Source organism: Cervus elaphus, chromosome 17 (assembly GCF_910594005.1).
Source record: "Cervus elaphus chromosome 17, mCerEla1.1, whole genome shotgun sequence".
Classification (NCBI taxonomy): Eukaryota; Metazoa; Chordata; class Mammalia; order Artiodactyla; family Cervidae; genus Cervus; species Cervus elaphus.
The window spans coordinates 8,921,218-8,940,009 of NC_057831.1; the positions used below are offsets into that span (position 1 = coordinate 8,921,218).

An 18,792-nucleotide genomic window follows, 5' to 3' on the forward strand; every position below is an offset into this window, starting at 1 on the left:
TTATGAAAGAAAGAATTAATAAAAAGCAATATTAAATTAAGAATAATACTATAATATTAAAATATGGGTCTAAAACCTCTTAACTTACATGTGAAACTGATCGTATTTTCAGGTAAGTTGTTTTTTAAGTTTTTAAATGTTGCAGTTAAAATGTTGCCAATCAGCATGAAATTCTTTTAATGTGTCTGGAAGCTGATACTGTAGAAACTAAAATTTAAAAATATGTAGTAGATAAGATTAAATCTTTGGGGTGAAGACTATTTCAAAAGAATTTTTTAATAAGGAAAAATGAAAAGGCTCTTTAAATTGATTTTCAAGTTAATTTTTATTACTAATACAATTTTGATTTTCAGTATGCATCTTTCAAACACAGTCTTTTGGGATAAACAAAGGTAGAAATGTTAAGCTAATAAGCAGGAGAACATAGTCTATTTTAGTAGATGTGTGGACAGTGTAAATACTTCTACTTTGAAAAAAAATCAAATGTGAACATCTACTTTCTCTTACCAACATTTCTACAGTTCCTCTCTAATTATAATAACTGAACCTATTTGATATATTTTTTATCCAAAGTTTCAATTCATTAATGTATATATGTGTATGCTTGAGCCCTGTGACAGCCCTTTCCAATATGAGTGATGGGGCCAAAACATGAGATATAGTCAGATAAGTGGACTAGAATCATGTAGTTTTAAAATTCAAAATACAAACAGTATTTAAATCATCTCAATAACAGATATTTCACACACATGCAATTATATTTTTAAACTGAAGATGGAAAGAGGTGGCAAATTAGTGTACTTCGAGAGAATGCTTTTTAATTATGGTAGCACAGAACTCTTTTACCCCTGTGATTGCTGCTAGTAGAACAATGTCTTACAACACACGTGGTATATATTTACAAAGCAGGTGGCACCAGTGGCAAAGAACCTGCCTGCCAACGCAGGAGACATAAGAGACGCGGGATGGATCCCTGGGTGGGGAAGATCCCCTGGAGGAGGGCATGGCAGCCCGCTCCAATATTCTTGCCTAGAGAATCCCATGGACAGAGGAGCCTGGCGGGCTTCAGTCCATAGGGTCGCACAGAGTCAGACATGATTGAAGCAGTTTAGCACACACGCAGGCTCTTCTCTGAAAAGACTATTATTTGGAACATAACACAAACCAATACTTATTTATTTATTATTATTTTGGCTGGTCTGTGCAGCATGTAGGATCTTGGTTCCTAGACCAGGGGTGGAATCCATGCCCCTCATAGTGGAAGTGCGGAGTCTCAAACCACTGGACTGCCAGGGAAGTCCCAGACTGATTTTATTGTTGTGAGAACAGTAGTTGTCTAGGCTTTCTCAGCAGGAATCAGTTGTCTACGCGGCAGCCTTAGCTCAAGCATTAGCTTGAGTGTAAGCAATCTAACTCTACTCCTTTTGTGAAAACTGGAGATAAACACCCATACATTTTGTGATGATTTGACAACGCACTTCTTTTTTTCAGAATTGTATCTGCAAAGTATAAGTCCTTGAAACATTGACTTCTAATAAAAATGAGACATTAATTTCCCTGTGAATGAAAAATGTACAACTTTCCTGCCATGTGTTATATTTTCTTTTCTTCTTTTTTTTTTTGATGTCTGGAATAAATTCAGATAGCTTAATACAATGATTGTTTTGATCTAGTGCATGCAAAGAGGGACATGTCTGTTTCATAATAATATTTAAGTTTAAAATGTATGCATCTCTCTATTTTGAGTCTGGTGAAAATTTTAGTGAATCATATAATGTATTTAAAACTGGAGTATCTAAAATCTAAGGAATGAAGGAAATAACTGCTAGCATTTATAAAAGAAAACAACAAAATAGGATATGATCTTGTACAAAATTCCTTCTGCTAAATTCTACATATCTTAAAACATTGACATCTAAAATAACTGAACCACCACAAGGATTTTTATGTGGGGATTCCTGAGAATTGCTGACAGATTAACCAATATACCAGGCTTTTTTTTTTTAATTCCATAGGAACTCTTTAGGAATCCGTAATTATATCTTCTAATTTGAGATATAATTCAAATTTCTACGAAGTACTCTACTTTTCTTAATAATTGAACAAATTAGTATCTGGGTGATTCTATTACCAATAGAACTTACTGTGATTTCTTCAGCTTTTTTTTTGTTTGTTTCCAAATAAGGGATTACTTGTATCCTGGCTGTTTTTAAAAAGTATTATTCTGTGAAAGAGACGATCATAATAATAAATTCAAGAGTCAAAAAGTAAAACAAAGCAAAATAATCATATTTAGAAACCTAAGAATGTTTTGAACACTCAAGATGTTTTTATTTTTTAAATATTCTCATACTTGTTTATGATGTAAAGTACTTTGAATTTCCTTGTGTTTAATACTCTGTGGGTGTGACAGTGAGGAGCAGATGTTCAACTGATTGTCTAATGGGCATGCTAACAAGGCATGGGTCATGGAGTTGTCCAAGCAACTGTTTAACTTCCTTTGAACATCCTAATGATGCTTTTCTAAAGAAGCACCACTTGTTACACAGGCTTCTGTGGCATGCTTTCTGTAATTAAATAAATGTTCATGACCTACAGTTGTATAATAACAGACACATCCATCTACCACTTCCTTTAATCCATTAATAGCTTTTTTTCTTCACATCAGCCCTCACTCATGTAGCACATAGCTCAAACCCTGCTACCCAACAATTCCTCTTGGACCTTTAATGATATGTTGTGACACCAATGACCAATCCACTTAAACTTAGTTTGATATTTATATGATGAGCAACAAAAATGAATAATGCATCAAAGATCATTTTACAAATGAGAGAAACTCAGTTCAGAATATCAGAGCTGTTAAGCATCTAGGAGATTAAATAATCTGATCTTCTCATCTCACAAGTGAGGACACCTGAACCCAGAGTCTATTCCTGTCTCAGGCCCCTGGCTTTAAATAGATTAAAAATAAATCCTATACCTAAATCTTCTATTCCCCACGCATTACACCACTTACCTCAGAAGTCCAACTGAAATGTATAATTGTCTTACTCTCAAATATTTCTTTCTTTCTGAGAATGTCTTTGTCTCAATTCCAAAAACCAAATATGAATGTTACCAGTTTTTAAAATATATTTCAAATAAATGCTTAAAATAACACCAAGGAAATCCTTTTTATATAATTATTGCCCATACTACCATTGGAAACTTCTCCATTGTTATATTCCTTGCTGTTACTGCTAATAACAATTAGCATACCATGTTTCATTAATTCCATCCTGGACTAAGGCACATACAAGAACATAGTTAATTTTGTTTTAATTGAGAAGAGTTTAGTTGCCTAAATTCTCCGTATTAATGAAATAAATGGAATTTCTGTGTCATTAGCACAGGAAATGAGTTCTTTAAAGAAATTCTCTATGCATCTGCAGAGAAGGACGTGATTTACACTCCAGTGTGCATACACACACAGATAAATGACCTATGAGAACAAGCCAAGATCAAAAGTGAATCTAAACTATTAGAAAGTGAAAAACACTGCAAAGAAACAAAAAAATCTAGGTGGCGTACAACCAGTTCTGCTAACTTCATGTTTGACGTCTCCATCCCCTCGGGTGTGGGTTATAGTTGCAGTTGGTTATGGGGAGACAATAATCAGACCTGGTCTCCAAGGACATTATTTCAGAATCATTTCTGGAAGGCTGCCTGTAATATGCATGTGGTGCCTGTGAACCATACTGGGAGCTGGGCATACTATAATTGGGTAGGGATGAAACATTATATTCTTGCTTTACAAATGAGCCCACACTGGGTTTCTGGGTTTGAGGGACATAGGACAGTCTTGCATTCCATTCCTCAGACGGCCCTGGAAGCACCTTTCTACGAGCTGCTGAGACCACATTTGCCACAATGGACTCCTGAATGTTTCTGGGTCCGAAGGCCTCATCCACCAAGCCAAGAGGAGACTTGGCTGCTGCTTCCCAAGGAGTCAGTCTCTTCTTTGCTTCCTCTAGCCCATCAGTTGGTTTGCTAGTGTAGCCATAAGCAGGCTGGTATAACCAAGGAGATGTTGCAGAGATGGCAGGTGGGACTGGTCTTCCAGGAAGAGAAAGAGAGCGTCCAGTCTGCTAGAAATAATGAAAATGTTAATATAGCTCATTCATTTTGGCTTATGCTGATTGGCTGTTATTCCAAAGCATTCTCCACACCATTACTAAGCACTATAAAAATCAACAAATCCCCACAATGTTTATAATTAAAACCAAAATAGGCTGCCTCTGCCTGGCGTACTATTAGTGCTGGTCTGGGACTTGACCTTCCTTTAGGACCTCCTTCTTGCTCCACTTTTCTGAACCCATAGCTCCAATTGCTACCATCTTTCTTAGGCATCACCACCATTGCAAGCCCCCTGTCATCACTGGGGCCACCCTTTTTCTGTCTACCCTCTTCATATTCGTATCTACATCCACAGCCCACCCTCATTCCAGTCCTGTTTTTCTAATACTGAATAAGCATAAGTATATAAATAACTCTGGAAACAGACCATGTTCTACTGGACTTTGTACTTTTTCCAAGTGACTTTTAATATTTTGTCTTACTTTTATCTTATTTAACATTTCCCGTTTGGTGGAGTAGATGACATTTTTTCCAGCCAAGTTCTATTTATATATTGATGAAGACCACATGGATCTTTATTTCCTGAGTGTAGTATATTGCCTGTGTCTCTGCAGGAAACAGTTCAGCCACTTGTTTCATTTGTGCTTTGGTTCCTTTTATGCATATTACATTCCTTATTTCTTTGAGAGTGTGTGTCCCTGAAATGTTCCCTTGTGTATACTAAATGTTCAGTTTGTCTAATATCATGAAATACAATTTACTGAAAGCTTTTACTCATTCTGTATTTCCAGGGACCTGTGAAGAAAGCTGAGCGCTGAAGAATTGATGCTTTTGAACTGTGGTGTTGGAGAAGACTCTTGAGAGTCCCTTGGACTTCAAGGAGATCCAACCAGTCCATCCTAAAGGAGGTCAGTCCCGGGTGTTCATTGGAAGGACTGATGCTGAAGCTGAAACTCCAATACTTTGGCCACCTCATGTGAAGAGTTGACTCATTTGAAAAGACCCTGATGCTAGGAGGGATTGGGGGCAGGAGAAGAAGGGAACAACAGAGGATGAGATGGCTGGAAGGCATCACCAACTCAATGGACATAGGTTGGGGTGGACTCTAGGTGTTAGAGATGGACAGGGAGGCCTGGCGTGCTGCGGTTCTTGGGGTTCCAAGGAGTCGGACACGACTGAACGACTGAACTGAAGTGAACTGGACTGAAGTCTGGTTATACACATTACTTCCTTACGTATTCCCATTTGCTTGAGACTCAGGAAAACTCCTGGCAAAAAGTAGCAAAGGCACACTTAGGAGAAATGAATCAACTTGGGAGTATCATAGCATTGTGTTTCTTGAACAAAAAGCATTGCCATGCTTTAAAATGTGTTCAAATTGCATAAGTGGTTTCAATATCTTTTCTTTCTTTATCAAGTTCTTATATTTAAAATGAATAGCAACACCTAGATTTGGACAAAATATCTCAGATTAAAATGTTTGGGTTTTTTTTGTTGTTGTTGTTCTACTAGGCACACAAAGGTAGGTGGTTCATTGTTGTTTTGCATATAAAGCATAAGAGAGTCAATATAATGGATCTTGATTCTCTCTTTTTAATCATTGAAACTTTAATAATAATGGAGAATTCCCTGGCAGTCTAGTGGTTAGGACTTGGTGCTTTCACTGTGGGGGCCCCGGGTTTTATCCCTGGTTGGGGAACTAAGATCCCACAAGCCACAGGGCATGGCCCAAAACAAAACAAAAAACACTCCTAGTAAAAACTTGTTTTCATTAATCTCCTTTCTTAATCTAGATCCAATAAGTTACTATTTAAGGGTTTGGTTTCTATTCCTCATTATTAATGCATTTGTTTCATTCATTTAACAAAAATTTTATTGAATTCCTAATATTTCTAGGCATTTTCCTGTGAACTCAGGATTCAAAGATGCTTCAGATAAAGTCCGTGTCCTCAGGAAGAACACAATCCAGTACTGTTTTTAGCTCTGCAGTGGTGAGTTAGTCAGTCAGAGGTCAGTTTAGAGAAGAGACTCATTACCTCTATTGACAGAACCAATAGTTTTATACATAAAGAAGTATTAACATTCAGTATGATGAAGGGCTTCCCAGGTAGCATTAGTAGTAAGGAACACACCTGCCAATGCAGGAAACTTAAGAGTCACAGTTTCGATCCCTGGGTCGGGAAGATCCCCTGGAGACAGGCATGGCAACTCACTCCAGTATTCTTGCCTGGAGAATCCCATGGACAAAAGAGCCTGGTGAGCTACAGTCCACGGGGTCGCAAGAGTCGATACGACTGACAACTAACACACACATACCCAACCTTCCGTAGGATAAAGAGAAATTAGCTCTTATCTCCCATAGGCATGCCTATGTCTGCCTTTGTCCTTACCTCTTTTCTGAAAAGAAACTTAAAATAGCATTGAGTTTACACACACACAAAGTCTCGTAGAATAGACATATGCTAAATATAGCAGCAGTGCAGTGACCTCAAAGAACAAAATGACTGCTGCTCTTCTACATACTCCTCAGTCTGCCAAATGTGACTTCATGCTCCTTTAAGTGCTAACAATAGAATAAAATTACAAATTGTCTTAGGTTAGACATGCACCTGTGGTATAAACAAATAGTTCTTTAGGTACATTGTTGTTTCTGTTCATGCCAAAAATATTTCAGGCCTCTAGTTTCTGCCTGCACCCAAACCCCTAATTCTAACCTATTTCCCCAAAGCAATTTTCACATCTTGTTCTTTGGTGCTATTTCTTTCTGTCAATCTCTGTCCTGAGGCTCATACTGTTCTCTGCTTGGCTGGCTAAATGAAGCCATGTGATCCATCCTGAGCCAGAAATGACCAAAGAGACCTGAAAATAACAGAAGTGTTTCTTCTATTTTGGAGTTTGGAGGTCTGATGGTAGAATCCTAGCATATCATGGGTTAGATTCTGGATTGGAATTTCTACCTTGGATTGTATTATTATCAAAAGAATTGAAAGTTTTGATATGAGAGTGCTTAACTATAACCAATATGTTAAATTGGTTATTTTTTGTGAATAATATATGATGTGCCATCAAAATGCTTCTTTCTTTTTGTCTCCTACTACCCTTTAATTTTTTTTACCATAAAATTATTTTATTATTAATCTAAACTGGATTAGATTAAGAAATCTATCTTTTAATAAAAGAAATTTTTTCATTGCTGCTGAATGAAAACTTAGGTCCTGTGACATTCGACTTCCTTTTAGGATTAGACCATCATCATCTTAAGTTACTCAAACCATTATGTTTTAACTTATAATATTCCAGCCACTGGAATAACAAATTTAAGTCTCCTCTTAGAGGTCAATCTCTTCTTCCCTAACTAGGGCTCATTTACCTTCAGGGAAGGCAATGTGTTTAGCTTCTTCATGCTTTCCTCCTCTTCCTCTCCCAACTTGCTAACCCTAACTTTTACCCTGAGGTGAAAGTGCAAGGATAGAGAACAAGAAAGAGCAGAATTTTTTTTTTATATAGTAACATCATATTCTGGCTTGTCCCTCTCAGAGCCAGGGTGGCACAGAGAAGAAAGCTTCTAAGGGATATTTGAAGTCCCTATCACTGGGGACATCTTGTCTGTAGTCCTTGATTAATGTCAGTTCATCTCAATTCTAGAGTTGACTCGTAACTCAATCTACAACCCCTAGAAAGCTGTCTGTCTATAGTGTGTAGCTACTAGGGTCTGTTTGCACCCTTGGACAGGCCCTGGGATGGCCCCATCCAACTCTGCCTTCCTTCTGCCCTGCTCTGGTCCATGGGAAACAATCACATCATTTGCCCTTAGGAGTTCAGCAGCAAATTTCCCAATTTTTTGCCAAAACAGTTTTTCAGACCATCTCTCACTCTATAGATATCCTGGGAGGGAGTCAGACCCCAGCCCACTCTGACCTCCCATCCATCCCCATGCTGACATCTCATACAAAGTCCTTTAAGAAGCCACTTTGACTCTCTTTCCTCACAAGGCTGGAAGTGAGACGGCAGGGTCCCCCAACTCCATCTACTCTAAACACACACCTTGATCTACAGACTTCCAGAATTCCACCTCACAAAATCCTTTCCTCCTGCCAGACTCTTGACCCCCTTTAATAACCTGGACCTGACTCAGGGGTTCAAGAATTGTGGCAGTGGTGTGCTCATCTTTGAACACACGAGGGATACTCATGTCTCCTGTTTTCCCTATAAAGTCTGTATTTATCTGGAATCTCACTTCAGGGTGCAGCATCTCTTGTATTTGAGGGCCTAGGAGGAAACATCTACTTTTAATATCCTATTATATAATATTATCATTTCGTTAGAGAGTATAGTTCTTACTTTCTTTTTAAAATGAAATATAGGCTAAAAATAAAATGATATGTGTGTTTGTTTGTTTTCCCAGTAACATCAAATAGTCTTGAGTTGAAACCTTTACCTCATCCAGGCCTTGCTCTAAGAAGGGAGCTCACTAGTTTCCAGGCCATCTCAGTCTTTAAGCTCTAAGTGTTGAGAATGTCTTCCCTATATTCAAGCAAACTTTGCCTCCCATAACTTTACCCCATTGATCCCAATAACATAGAATGCATCTACTTACACTTCTATCCAATCATCCCTTCATATATTCCCAGTTACTTCCATTCTTTTGGAACCCTTCCCTATCCTTATACTGTTCTTCACTTTTCCAACTAAGGGGAAATAACATCAATGGTATTCATTCTCTCAAGTTTTCTACATTTTTCTTTTCCTAGTTTTTAGATAAAGCTAATGCAATGATAATATCTTGATCTCTTTAAGTAGATGTACTTAAATAAACAATCGCCAGAAGCAAACCAATGAAGATATCACTCAAACTGACCAAATTGCTGTGTCCTCTGGCAGGTCGCATAGTTAATATTGGACTTACTAACGGTAGTCTGTGTGTACTTAGAGTAGTGTGTCATTTAAGTGTTGAATCTTGAGAGTATATGTCAGTCTTTAGCTGGTCCAATATAATGTGAATTGAAGGCTACGAGCGTTTGCACTGAACTCACAAATCGCCTGATGTTACATATTCCCATCAAAAGAATAAACTGGAAGGAAGTGTTTTCCTACCTCTGCCTTTAATAAGAGCCACCACTACTAGATCACTTACTGTGTGCCCAGGGGTGATGCTTAATTGCTTTATGTGGAATATTTCATACAATCCTTCATATAACCCCATGAAGTAGGCACTTTTAAAATCCCTGTTTTCCAGATGAGGACAGTGACACTTAGAGAGGCTAAGTAAGTTCCCTGAGGGTAGAAGGCTAGTAAGTTCTGGTGTAAGGGGAGTTGAACCCAGGCAGTCTCATATGAGGTTTCTTAATCAAACACATATGACACTATACTTGCAATGAAATTGTTTAGAGAAAAAAAAAAAGATTTGAGGGACTCCCCTCGTGGTTCAATGGTTAAAACATTGCCCTCCTCAGGAAGATAAGATCCCACATGCCTCTCGGCCAAACACCAAAAACAGAAAACAAACAATAGTGTAACAAATTCAATAAAGACTTTAAAACAAAACAAATAAAACATTGGTTTAAAAAAGGGAGGGGGGGACTTCCCTGGTAGTGCAGTAGATAAGAATCCACAATTACTGAGCCCCGCGCCGCAATTACTGAAGACAGCATGCTTTAGGGCCCACTGGCCACAGCTAATGAGCTCTTGTGCAGCAACTCCTGAAGCCTGCATGCCCTGGAGCCAGCAAGTCGCAGCTGCGAGCCTGCATGCTACAGGTGCTGACGCCTATGCAGCAAGAGCCTGTGCCCTGCAACGAGGGAAGCCCATGCACCACTGCAGAGTGGCCCCGCCTCCTGAAACTAGAGAAAGCCTGCACGCAGCAAAGAAGACCCAGCGCAGCCAAAAGCAAGTGAGAAATAAAACAAGCAATGAGCTAAAGTAGATAAGTAAGAAATAAACAAACAAGCAGCGTATACAAAAAAAAAAAAAAGAAAGAAATTTGAATCCAAGAAAACTAAATAGAATGAGACTTTAGAAATTTGGGGAAGGGACATTGAAATCTTAAATTTGGATTAATTGATATTGGCATCTTGCCATTTGCCACAAGCACCAGTAGGCACAGTGCATAGGGATATATCACATGAGAGGCATTCCCTCTCTCTGAAGGGGAGACAGGGCTCTCTGCTTTCAGGTCAGCTTAAAAGCTCAAAGGAGCTGGGGGCCGTTCTCCATTTAACATGAACCATTTTTTATGTCAATTAGATGTTGACTTATACACATAGCTTGTTAATGAAGTAGCTTAGTGAGCTTCCTTGTTACACAGTCTGGTAACCAATTTAACTTGACATTTTAAAAAAGGAAAGGTCAGCTGAGGTTTACCTGGGACAAAGAAGTGAATTTTAAAGCAATGCAAATTGCCCTAGAAGCCAAAGAAGTTAAATGTGATATACTGATATATGCTTTGAAGTTCAAACTATTTCTTACCATAAACCTTAAAAGCTAAAAGAATTGTCTTGACTGAAATCCTGCTCACACATGCACAGTAGACAGTCTCCAGCTGACAAATATTATTTCAACTTCTTTCTCGCTAAACATATATGAACAGTAAACACTCATGATATCCCTTATCATAAACAGATTCCAATAATAGCCAACAGGAATAAATGGCATTTCTTTTGTCTTTTAAATCACTGGTTAAAATTTCTACAAACCAGGGGTCCATAAAGGGGCACATGGGTACAAGAAGGCACCGGGCCTTAGCCAGTTTTCCATTTGCTCAGGTCAAAATATCACTGTTTGGAGTGATTGTTGACCCCACACCTGAACTGTCAGCTTTAAAACACGTCCAGCATCTGAACATACCTCTTCCGTTGGTAACACCCCAAGCTAAGCCATCGTACTCTTTTCCTGGATGATTGCTGTAGCCTCTCAGTTTCCTGGGTTCACCCTTGCTCCTTTAGCCTGTTCTCAATATGGCCGCCAACATTATCTTGTTAAAAACCTAAGTCAGACTATGTCACTTAGTCCTCTGTTTAAAACTCTGTCATGGCTTCTCATTTCAAAACAGGGAACTCCAGGTTCTTTCACTGAGCCACACGGCCCTACAGGACTGCTGATTTCACACCTCCTGTACCTCTGATTTCATCTCTCCTGTTCTGTCGCTCCCACTTTACTCCAGCCACACTGGCCTCTTTGTTATTTGAATAGATCAGGTCCACTCGTGTCTCAGGGCCTTTACACTTGCTGACCCTCTGCCTGGAACACAGAACTCCAGGTATCAGCATGACCCTACTTCATTTCCTTTGGGCCTTACCCAGATATCATATGGTCACTATTGGCTGTTCTCAGTCTCTCTCTCTCTTCTCACCCTCAAGATTCCCTCTCCCCCTTGCCACCTTTATTTCTACCCTTAGGCTGATGCCTATCTAACATAATAAGTGTTTATTTAATTATTCCGTATATCTGCTTCTCCACTCTAAATTTACCTCCATCCAAAGTAGGGGTTATTGTTTTACTCATTTAGACATCCCTTGATCTAGAACAGTGCCTAGCAAGTAGATGTTTCATAAGCATTTGTGAAATGAATCAACAATTTCTGTATCAGACTGCCGTAATCAGGAACTGTGGTTATCTTTACCAAAGTTTTTGGTCATGTCCTAAGATGTAGCCCTTCTCACCTGTCAGTTACATATGGTGAGGGCTTCACACAAATAGACCCATTTCTGCCATCCCCAATACATGCACACCAAGATGTCTGGCAAAACAGATAGGATTAATCAACATTTACAGACAAATCAAAATTTCTATACAGGTAAAAGATTTTAACATGCTTTAAATAAATGATTTGCTTTTAGGTCAATGGAAGTGTGAGGGTTTTAAACTGCTTTAATTCTCTAAATGAGAAAAGTCATGGAAAATTATACATGAATCCTAAAGAAAGCCCAAAATCTATTTGTAAGATTTAAAAATTAAGACCAAAGAAGAAAAAGATAATGGAAATTGGGATGAGTTAGAGTTGTAGAAGAAAAAGTTGAAAGTTAATTTACCATTGAGATTGCAAACAGGTATAGGAAATGGCAGTTTTAGCTAGTTGATCTCTTAGGTGCCCTTCCAGCTCTAGAGAGTCTTCACTTATAATTTCCCTGAAAGTGGAAGCAGGTCAACATCAGAAGGAAGTTCTCCATAGGGATATAGAATTCCTTTATCTAGAGATCTTTAAATATAGGACAAATGCTCCCTTGAGATAATTTGGATACAGTTAGGTAGTCAGGAGAATTTTAAGGTTATTTTTGTTCTAGTCTCTTAATAACAGTGTCTATTTCCTGGGACCTGTCTTCTCAAGTGAATCTTAAATCTTTTCCTACCGAGTAGAGTTTTTGGGAATTCGGTTGTAGCTCTCTCTTATCAAAAAAAGAAAAAAAAAATAGAAGCGTGTCCATTTCTTTAGATAGAAATCAACAGTATTAGTCTGCTTACTAAGAATGTACAGATAACCAGTACAGATGGCTCAGAGGTAAAGAAACTGCCTGCCAAGCAAGAGACTCGGGTTCGATCCCTGGGTTGGGAAGATTCTCTGGAGAAGGAAATGGTAACCTGCTCCAATATTCTTGCCTGGGAAATCCCATAGACAGAGGAGCCTGGTGGGCTACAGTCCATGGGGTCGCAAAAGAATCAGACACAACTTAGCAACTAAACAATCTTAATTCATCTTAGACTAACTATCAGATTAAATTTTGGGTTCTAAAACAATAGACTTTAAAAAAATATAGTTTCATTTTAGATTTGAAGACAATCTCTTTGTGAAAAAGAGTAAGAGTTCTAACTGACAATAGGAGCCAGTATGTTGTATGGGGAAGAACGTGAATTTTGACATCACATTGACCCTGGAGACCTGCCTTTGCCTCTTTTTACCCATATGATTCAACCTCTCCCAGCCTTACTTTCATTGGTTGTAAAATGGTAAGAATGCTGGCTAGTTGCTTCAAGATTATGGGTAGAGTAGAGATTGTGTTTATAAATCAAATGCCACGTTATTGTGAGAAGAGTCTGCGAGGCCTTAAAAGGTGTCAGAGACCTGGTAGAACCTTTTGTTCAAGAGGCAACTGCATAGGCAGGCTGCTGACCCAGGATAAAAATAGGAGGAAGCTGCCTTTGAAGTGGCATTAGCACCGCACGCCTCAGATACTGTTGTGCCAGCCACTGCCTCCCTCCTGCCAGAATGCAGGCAGCAGGGTTAGCCAGAAACATCACCACTGACCTCATCTCTCTGCAAGCTCTGGGTGGACCAAAGTATAGACTTCTCAGTCTTTTTTGACCTTCTGTTATGGAAGAATAAAAATAACATTTAACTTAATGTTGAAGACTGATGTTAGGCAGGAATCTATGCATTTATTTCTGTGGTCCCTTTCATCTTAGAAGCAATGATAACAACCCACTATAGTATTCTTGCCTGGAGAATTCCATGGACAGAGGAGCCTGGCAGGCTAAAATCCATAAGGTCACACAGAATCAGGCATAACTAAAGTGATGCACGCATGCATAGAATTTTTACTATGTACTAGTCACAGTAATAAACATTTTTTGTCTATTAACTCATTTAATCCTCCCAACAATTCCATAATCCCCAATTTCTGCAAATAAGGAAACTGAGGCAAAAAAATTAGGTGATTTACTTGAAGTCACACAGCTCATGTTTGTAAAGGGAAATTGAAGAATTCATGCTATAGGTAATAAAAATTTATGTAAATAATGTGTTTTAAGGCATTTAATCTTTTAGTGGAAAGACATAATGCTACTACACAGCAGTTTTTGCCCTCTCACTTTCCATCATCCTCAGAAAAGAAGTATATCACTCTAAAAATTATAACCTGTAAAAATACTCCTGCTAATATAGACTGTGTTCTATTTAAGTAGCTGAATTGCTATTTTAATTTTTTGTAATTTTTGGAGAAAAGCCTTACTTAATTCTTGGAGAAAAGACTTACTTAAGTGTATTTTTATAAAAGTCTACTTCAGTTGCTTTGAACAGAAAAATAGAATCTTTTACATACATATCGAAATGTTTTCTGATGTTTTCTCCTCAAAGTTTTAAACAGTAACAGTTAAATAGATTCCCACTATAGAATGCAAATTGATGTAGCTACTATGGAGAACAGTAGGGAGATTCCTTTAAAAAGTAGAAATAAAGCTACCATATGATCCAGCAATCTCACTACTGGGCATATACCCTGAGTAAACTATAACTGAAAAAGACACATGTACCGCAATGTTCATTGCAGCACTATTTACAATAGCTAGGACTATTGTGAAAGCAATATTGTAAATATTGTAAAAGCAACCTAGATGTCCATTGACAGATGAATGGATAAAGAAGTTGTGGTACATATATGCAGAGGAATATTACTCAGCTATAAAAAGGAATGAATTTGAATAAGTTCCAATGAGGTGGACGAACCTAGAACCTACTATACAGAGTGAAGTAAGTCAGAGAAGAACAAATACGGTATATTAAGGCATACATATGGACTCTAGAAGGACGCTACTGATGGACTCACTGGCAGGGCAGAAATGGAGACGCAGACGTAGAGAACAGACGTGTGGATGCAGGCTGGGAAGGAGAGGGTGGGACAACTGGAGAGAGAGTGTGGAAACATACTTACCGTGTGTAAATCAGAGAGCCAGTGGGGATTAGCTGCATGAGCTCACGGAGCTCAGAGGGATGCTCTGTGACATCGGGGGGTGGGAGGGGGTGGGGTGTGGGAGGGGGTTTCCAGACGGAGGGGACACATGTCTACCTATAACTGATCCACACTGACGTATGGCAGAAGCCCATACAATACTGTAAAGCTGTTATCCTTCAATTAAAAAGCAAGAATTTTTTTAAAGTTATATAGATTTCCACTATAGAAAAGAGTGAATGATAGGAAGAGTTCAGCTCTCATCAGTTTCTAGAGAAAATTTCACAATAAATAAAGGTGTCTATCCTATATGAAATAAATGAATTTTTGACTTTGTGGGAGGGTTTTGCAGAGAAAAATTATCAGTGCCTGGTATATAGAAAGCATTTCATAAAAGATAGTCATCTTTATTAGTATAAAATTAATATTTATACTATATCTCATTTGAATTATGTTAAATTATCAAACCCACTTAAAATGTGTTTAACTGTGTGAATATACCTTTAGCTGTTCATAATATTCTAAACACCTTTCTTTCCTGAAACAAATCCAGGCAACCATCTCCTCCCTCACTCATTCACAAGAAGAAAAGTTACCATGAATATGCATTTATCCTTAGAAGAAAAGTATGAATAAGAGATCATTTCTATAGCTTATGTGCCTGCTATTTGAAGTAGAGTTAATATCACTTAAGCAAACTTGTTTCCCAGCTAGAATGCATTTTGCTTTCTTTGAGGAAAATTTATCAGCTAAGATATTAAGAATTCTTAAGATATATGTGGGTGCTAGAGAAAAACTTGCTTGGGCCCTTTGCATGGTAACATTCTCCAGATTTCCCACTGGCAGATTTTTAAGCAATCCTACTGTAACAACTCCTGATTACATTTATAAAACTGGAAAATCAAGCTGCTTAATGTTAGTGACAAACACATCAACAACTACACAACATGTGACATTATTTCATAAGGATGTGGAGGATACAGCATGGGGCAAATGACTTAAGTGATCTTTGTAACTGTTTTTCTATTAAGTTTCCAAGTTTATTAAGTGGATACTTTGATTCTTATTCTGGGCCCCCAGGGAAAATGTTTAACACAATGTTTGTTGGGAAGTTTAAGATTTAGCACCAAATCATATTTATGTTTCCTTTGTCAAAAACATGGCCCCAGAGTGATGTTTAAAATTGGGAATAAAAAAATATAAGCCTTCATCTGGGAAATCACCAGCTTGTTTTCTTAAGTACAGAGGAGATAAAAATTTTGCTTAATTGCCTAACCATAGCTCTCTGGTACAAGTGATAAATTTTACTTAATGATATCTTTCTTGTTTGAGGGAATTTATACAGTAATTTCATATATGTCATTTCATTTTAAAGACATAGGAATGGCATAAAGTGGGACTTTCAAATGAATAGATAAAAGACCACTAAGGGGGATAATAGATTAAAGCAGAGTGTACAGTGATAGCCCTGATGGTGTGCTTTTCAAAGGCAAACAGGAAATACGGAAACATCTTCTAACAGAAGAGTCCAGGTACCTTCCTTCAAAATAGGAAGTATTTACCTTACTTGAAAATACTAATCCTGGGTATAAATGTAATCCCACGAATGGTTCAAAGGGATGTCTCATAAAGTGTTAGGATGGCTGTCTACTTGTCAAACGTTCAAAATTAGAGAGGAAATATTTAGCTTTGCCTTTGGCATTAGCTGTTATTACAGCTTTTCCTATTGGCATAGCTTTCTTAAAGCACTTACAAAACAGCAATATATAATTATCTAGACAAAACATTGCATATTAATACTATAGCAAATTTTTATATGTAGACCACTCATTTATTCAAAAGATCTCATTCCTAGTTATTTCCCTGACCACTCCTCATTTCCCAAGTTCACCTTCAATTTGATATGATGTTAATAAATTATTGACTATCCAATTGCTAAACAATTGTTTCACTTTCAGTACTGACTCATGCAAATATACAGATGAATGAACAAAAGCCTTACCAATCAGCTACAAACATTTCATCAGCCCTCTAAGCCACTTTGGTTGTGTAGTCTTAGTCTAATATAAAAGGTAAATTCTTCTGGAGGTACTAATATGTCTAGGCCCTTGTAAATACACATTTGAGATTGAAAGAAGAAAAGAGATCCTTCAGTAAGATATATGTCTGAAGTTCTTATGCAACTATCCATTAAAAAAAAAATGCTGGGGAAGGGATGAGGGAAAAAAATGTCCAAGAGCTTATCTATTTGCAAAAATATTTCTTACTTACACCAGTCAAAAAGTACCTCTCAAGCCTGTTTTGATGGTTGTTTCCTAATTCTGTCCTTGTTCTTAATTTTGCTTCTTTCAATATTCATAAATCTAATGAAGATAAGTCCTTTTTAACATATAGTTAATAGATCAAGTGACCACTGACCAGCTGAAATCACACATGTTACTGACCTGGGCTGGAACTTTTGTGTGTTTTAGCTGAGAAGAAACTCATGTCCCAATTCTTTCACGTTTTACAGAGCCTGAAGGAGGTGTGGGTAGGGGGAGCAGCTCTTGCAATTTCTCATTGTGGGTCACATAGTCCCAGGTGAAATCCAGCTTTGATGTTACAACTGGTTGTCTACATCAGTGCAGTTTTTGCAAAAAAATGAAGTCTAATAAGACAAAATGAAGTCTGACAATGCAGCGCATCCCTACGATACACTGACAATTAAATGTCTATGCACCATTCACAAAATAAGATTTGGATTTTGACCCCAGTTGACTGACAGTGGTAGGTAGGATATGACAGAAGTTGGGGGGGGGGGGGGGAAGGGACAAAACAGAGGATGAAGAGTAAAGAAAAAAGATGAATATTAAATGGTCCTTTTTGTATGAATGCACAATACATTTGACATGATTTTATAAACTGGAACATGTGCATACTAACAGCAAAGAATAGAGATCTGGTGATTGAGGTGAAATGATTAGCCAAGAGTAGAAGTTCTGCTTTACAGCGTTACAAACCCTGTTCTTACTTTACCGAAGGGAGCCTGACCGCTGCCCTAGGACTAGAGGTGTCTCTGAGTTTCAGAATGCTCCCTTCTCAGGAAGTGTGTGTGTGTCAAGAATAGTCAGGAGGAATTATAATCACTTTACAGACATTGGAACTAAAGCAAATCCTCTTGTCAGTGCTTCAAGGAAAGAAAAGTTATTCTCTAACCTCCTACTCTCTCGTTAGTAAAATGACATCTTTAATTTTAAGCTATTTTTCTTCAACTACTGGAATTAAAGTGAAAAGGAACAAACAAATTTTGTCTAGTCAGGTTTTAAACTGACCCTGATTTTTAAAACGCTTAACTACATCAAAATATTCACAACACTTAAAAACCCAGATCTTTTTAAGGAGCTATTTATATGTAAAATTACAAAATCTTAAAGATGGAAAGGATTTTAGAGATCCTGCAGTCAGGCTTTCATGAAGTACAGGAGTTCCTTTTACAACACACGTGATAGGCATTGCATTGAAGAAGCAAGCCCAGGCTGTGAACACAGGTAAACTTGGATTCAGCCAATGAGTCCACTGCCCTACTGGCTAGGTGACTTTGGACTATTTTCTTAAGCTCTCTGAGCTTTGATTTCCTTATCAATTAAAAAAAATGAGGATAATTTCCACCAAATAAGGTGGTTGTGAAATTTAAACTAAATACATATACTAAGGCCTGTAACACATTTTATGTCTAATATATTAGTTCCTTTCCCATTCCTTCTCTACAATTTTTTGAAGTTTTCTTAAATTAAACTGAAATTTACTGTCTTATGACTTCCATTCATTAGTCCTGTTTTTCTTTTTCACCAGTGAAGACCTTTATTCTCTCATCCATACCAAAGTGGCTCAGATATCCAGCTCTCCTACCTCCTTTTAGTCTTTACCCCTCCCACTGGTAAATATATAAACATATATCTCATAATACAGAACTTCCAGGCACATCACCATCTTTTTGGTTTTAGAAATAAGCTGTAGTTCATCAAAGGCCTGAGAA

General features: G+C 37.8%; 1 protein-coding gene across 2 annotated transcripts in view; it reads right to left on the minus strand.

Annotated features, from left to right (window-relative positions):
* Window positions 1–306: 306 nt before the first annotated feature.
* SYNPO2 (synaptopodin 2) overlaps window positions 307–18,792 on the minus strand; it is a 200,367-nt gene continuing 181,881 nt past the window's right edge. Inside the window, exon 5 of one of the 2 annotated variants that reach the window (XM_043871342.1) lies at window positions 307–4,130. In XM_043871342.1, the coding sequence (XP_043727277.1) occupies window positions 3,591–4,130 (540 nt within the window). In that variant the 3' untranslated portion in view covers window positions 307–3,590. The remainder of the gene's footprint in view (window positions 4,131–18,792) is intronic. The other variant, XM_043871343.1, reaches the window with a different exon arrangement.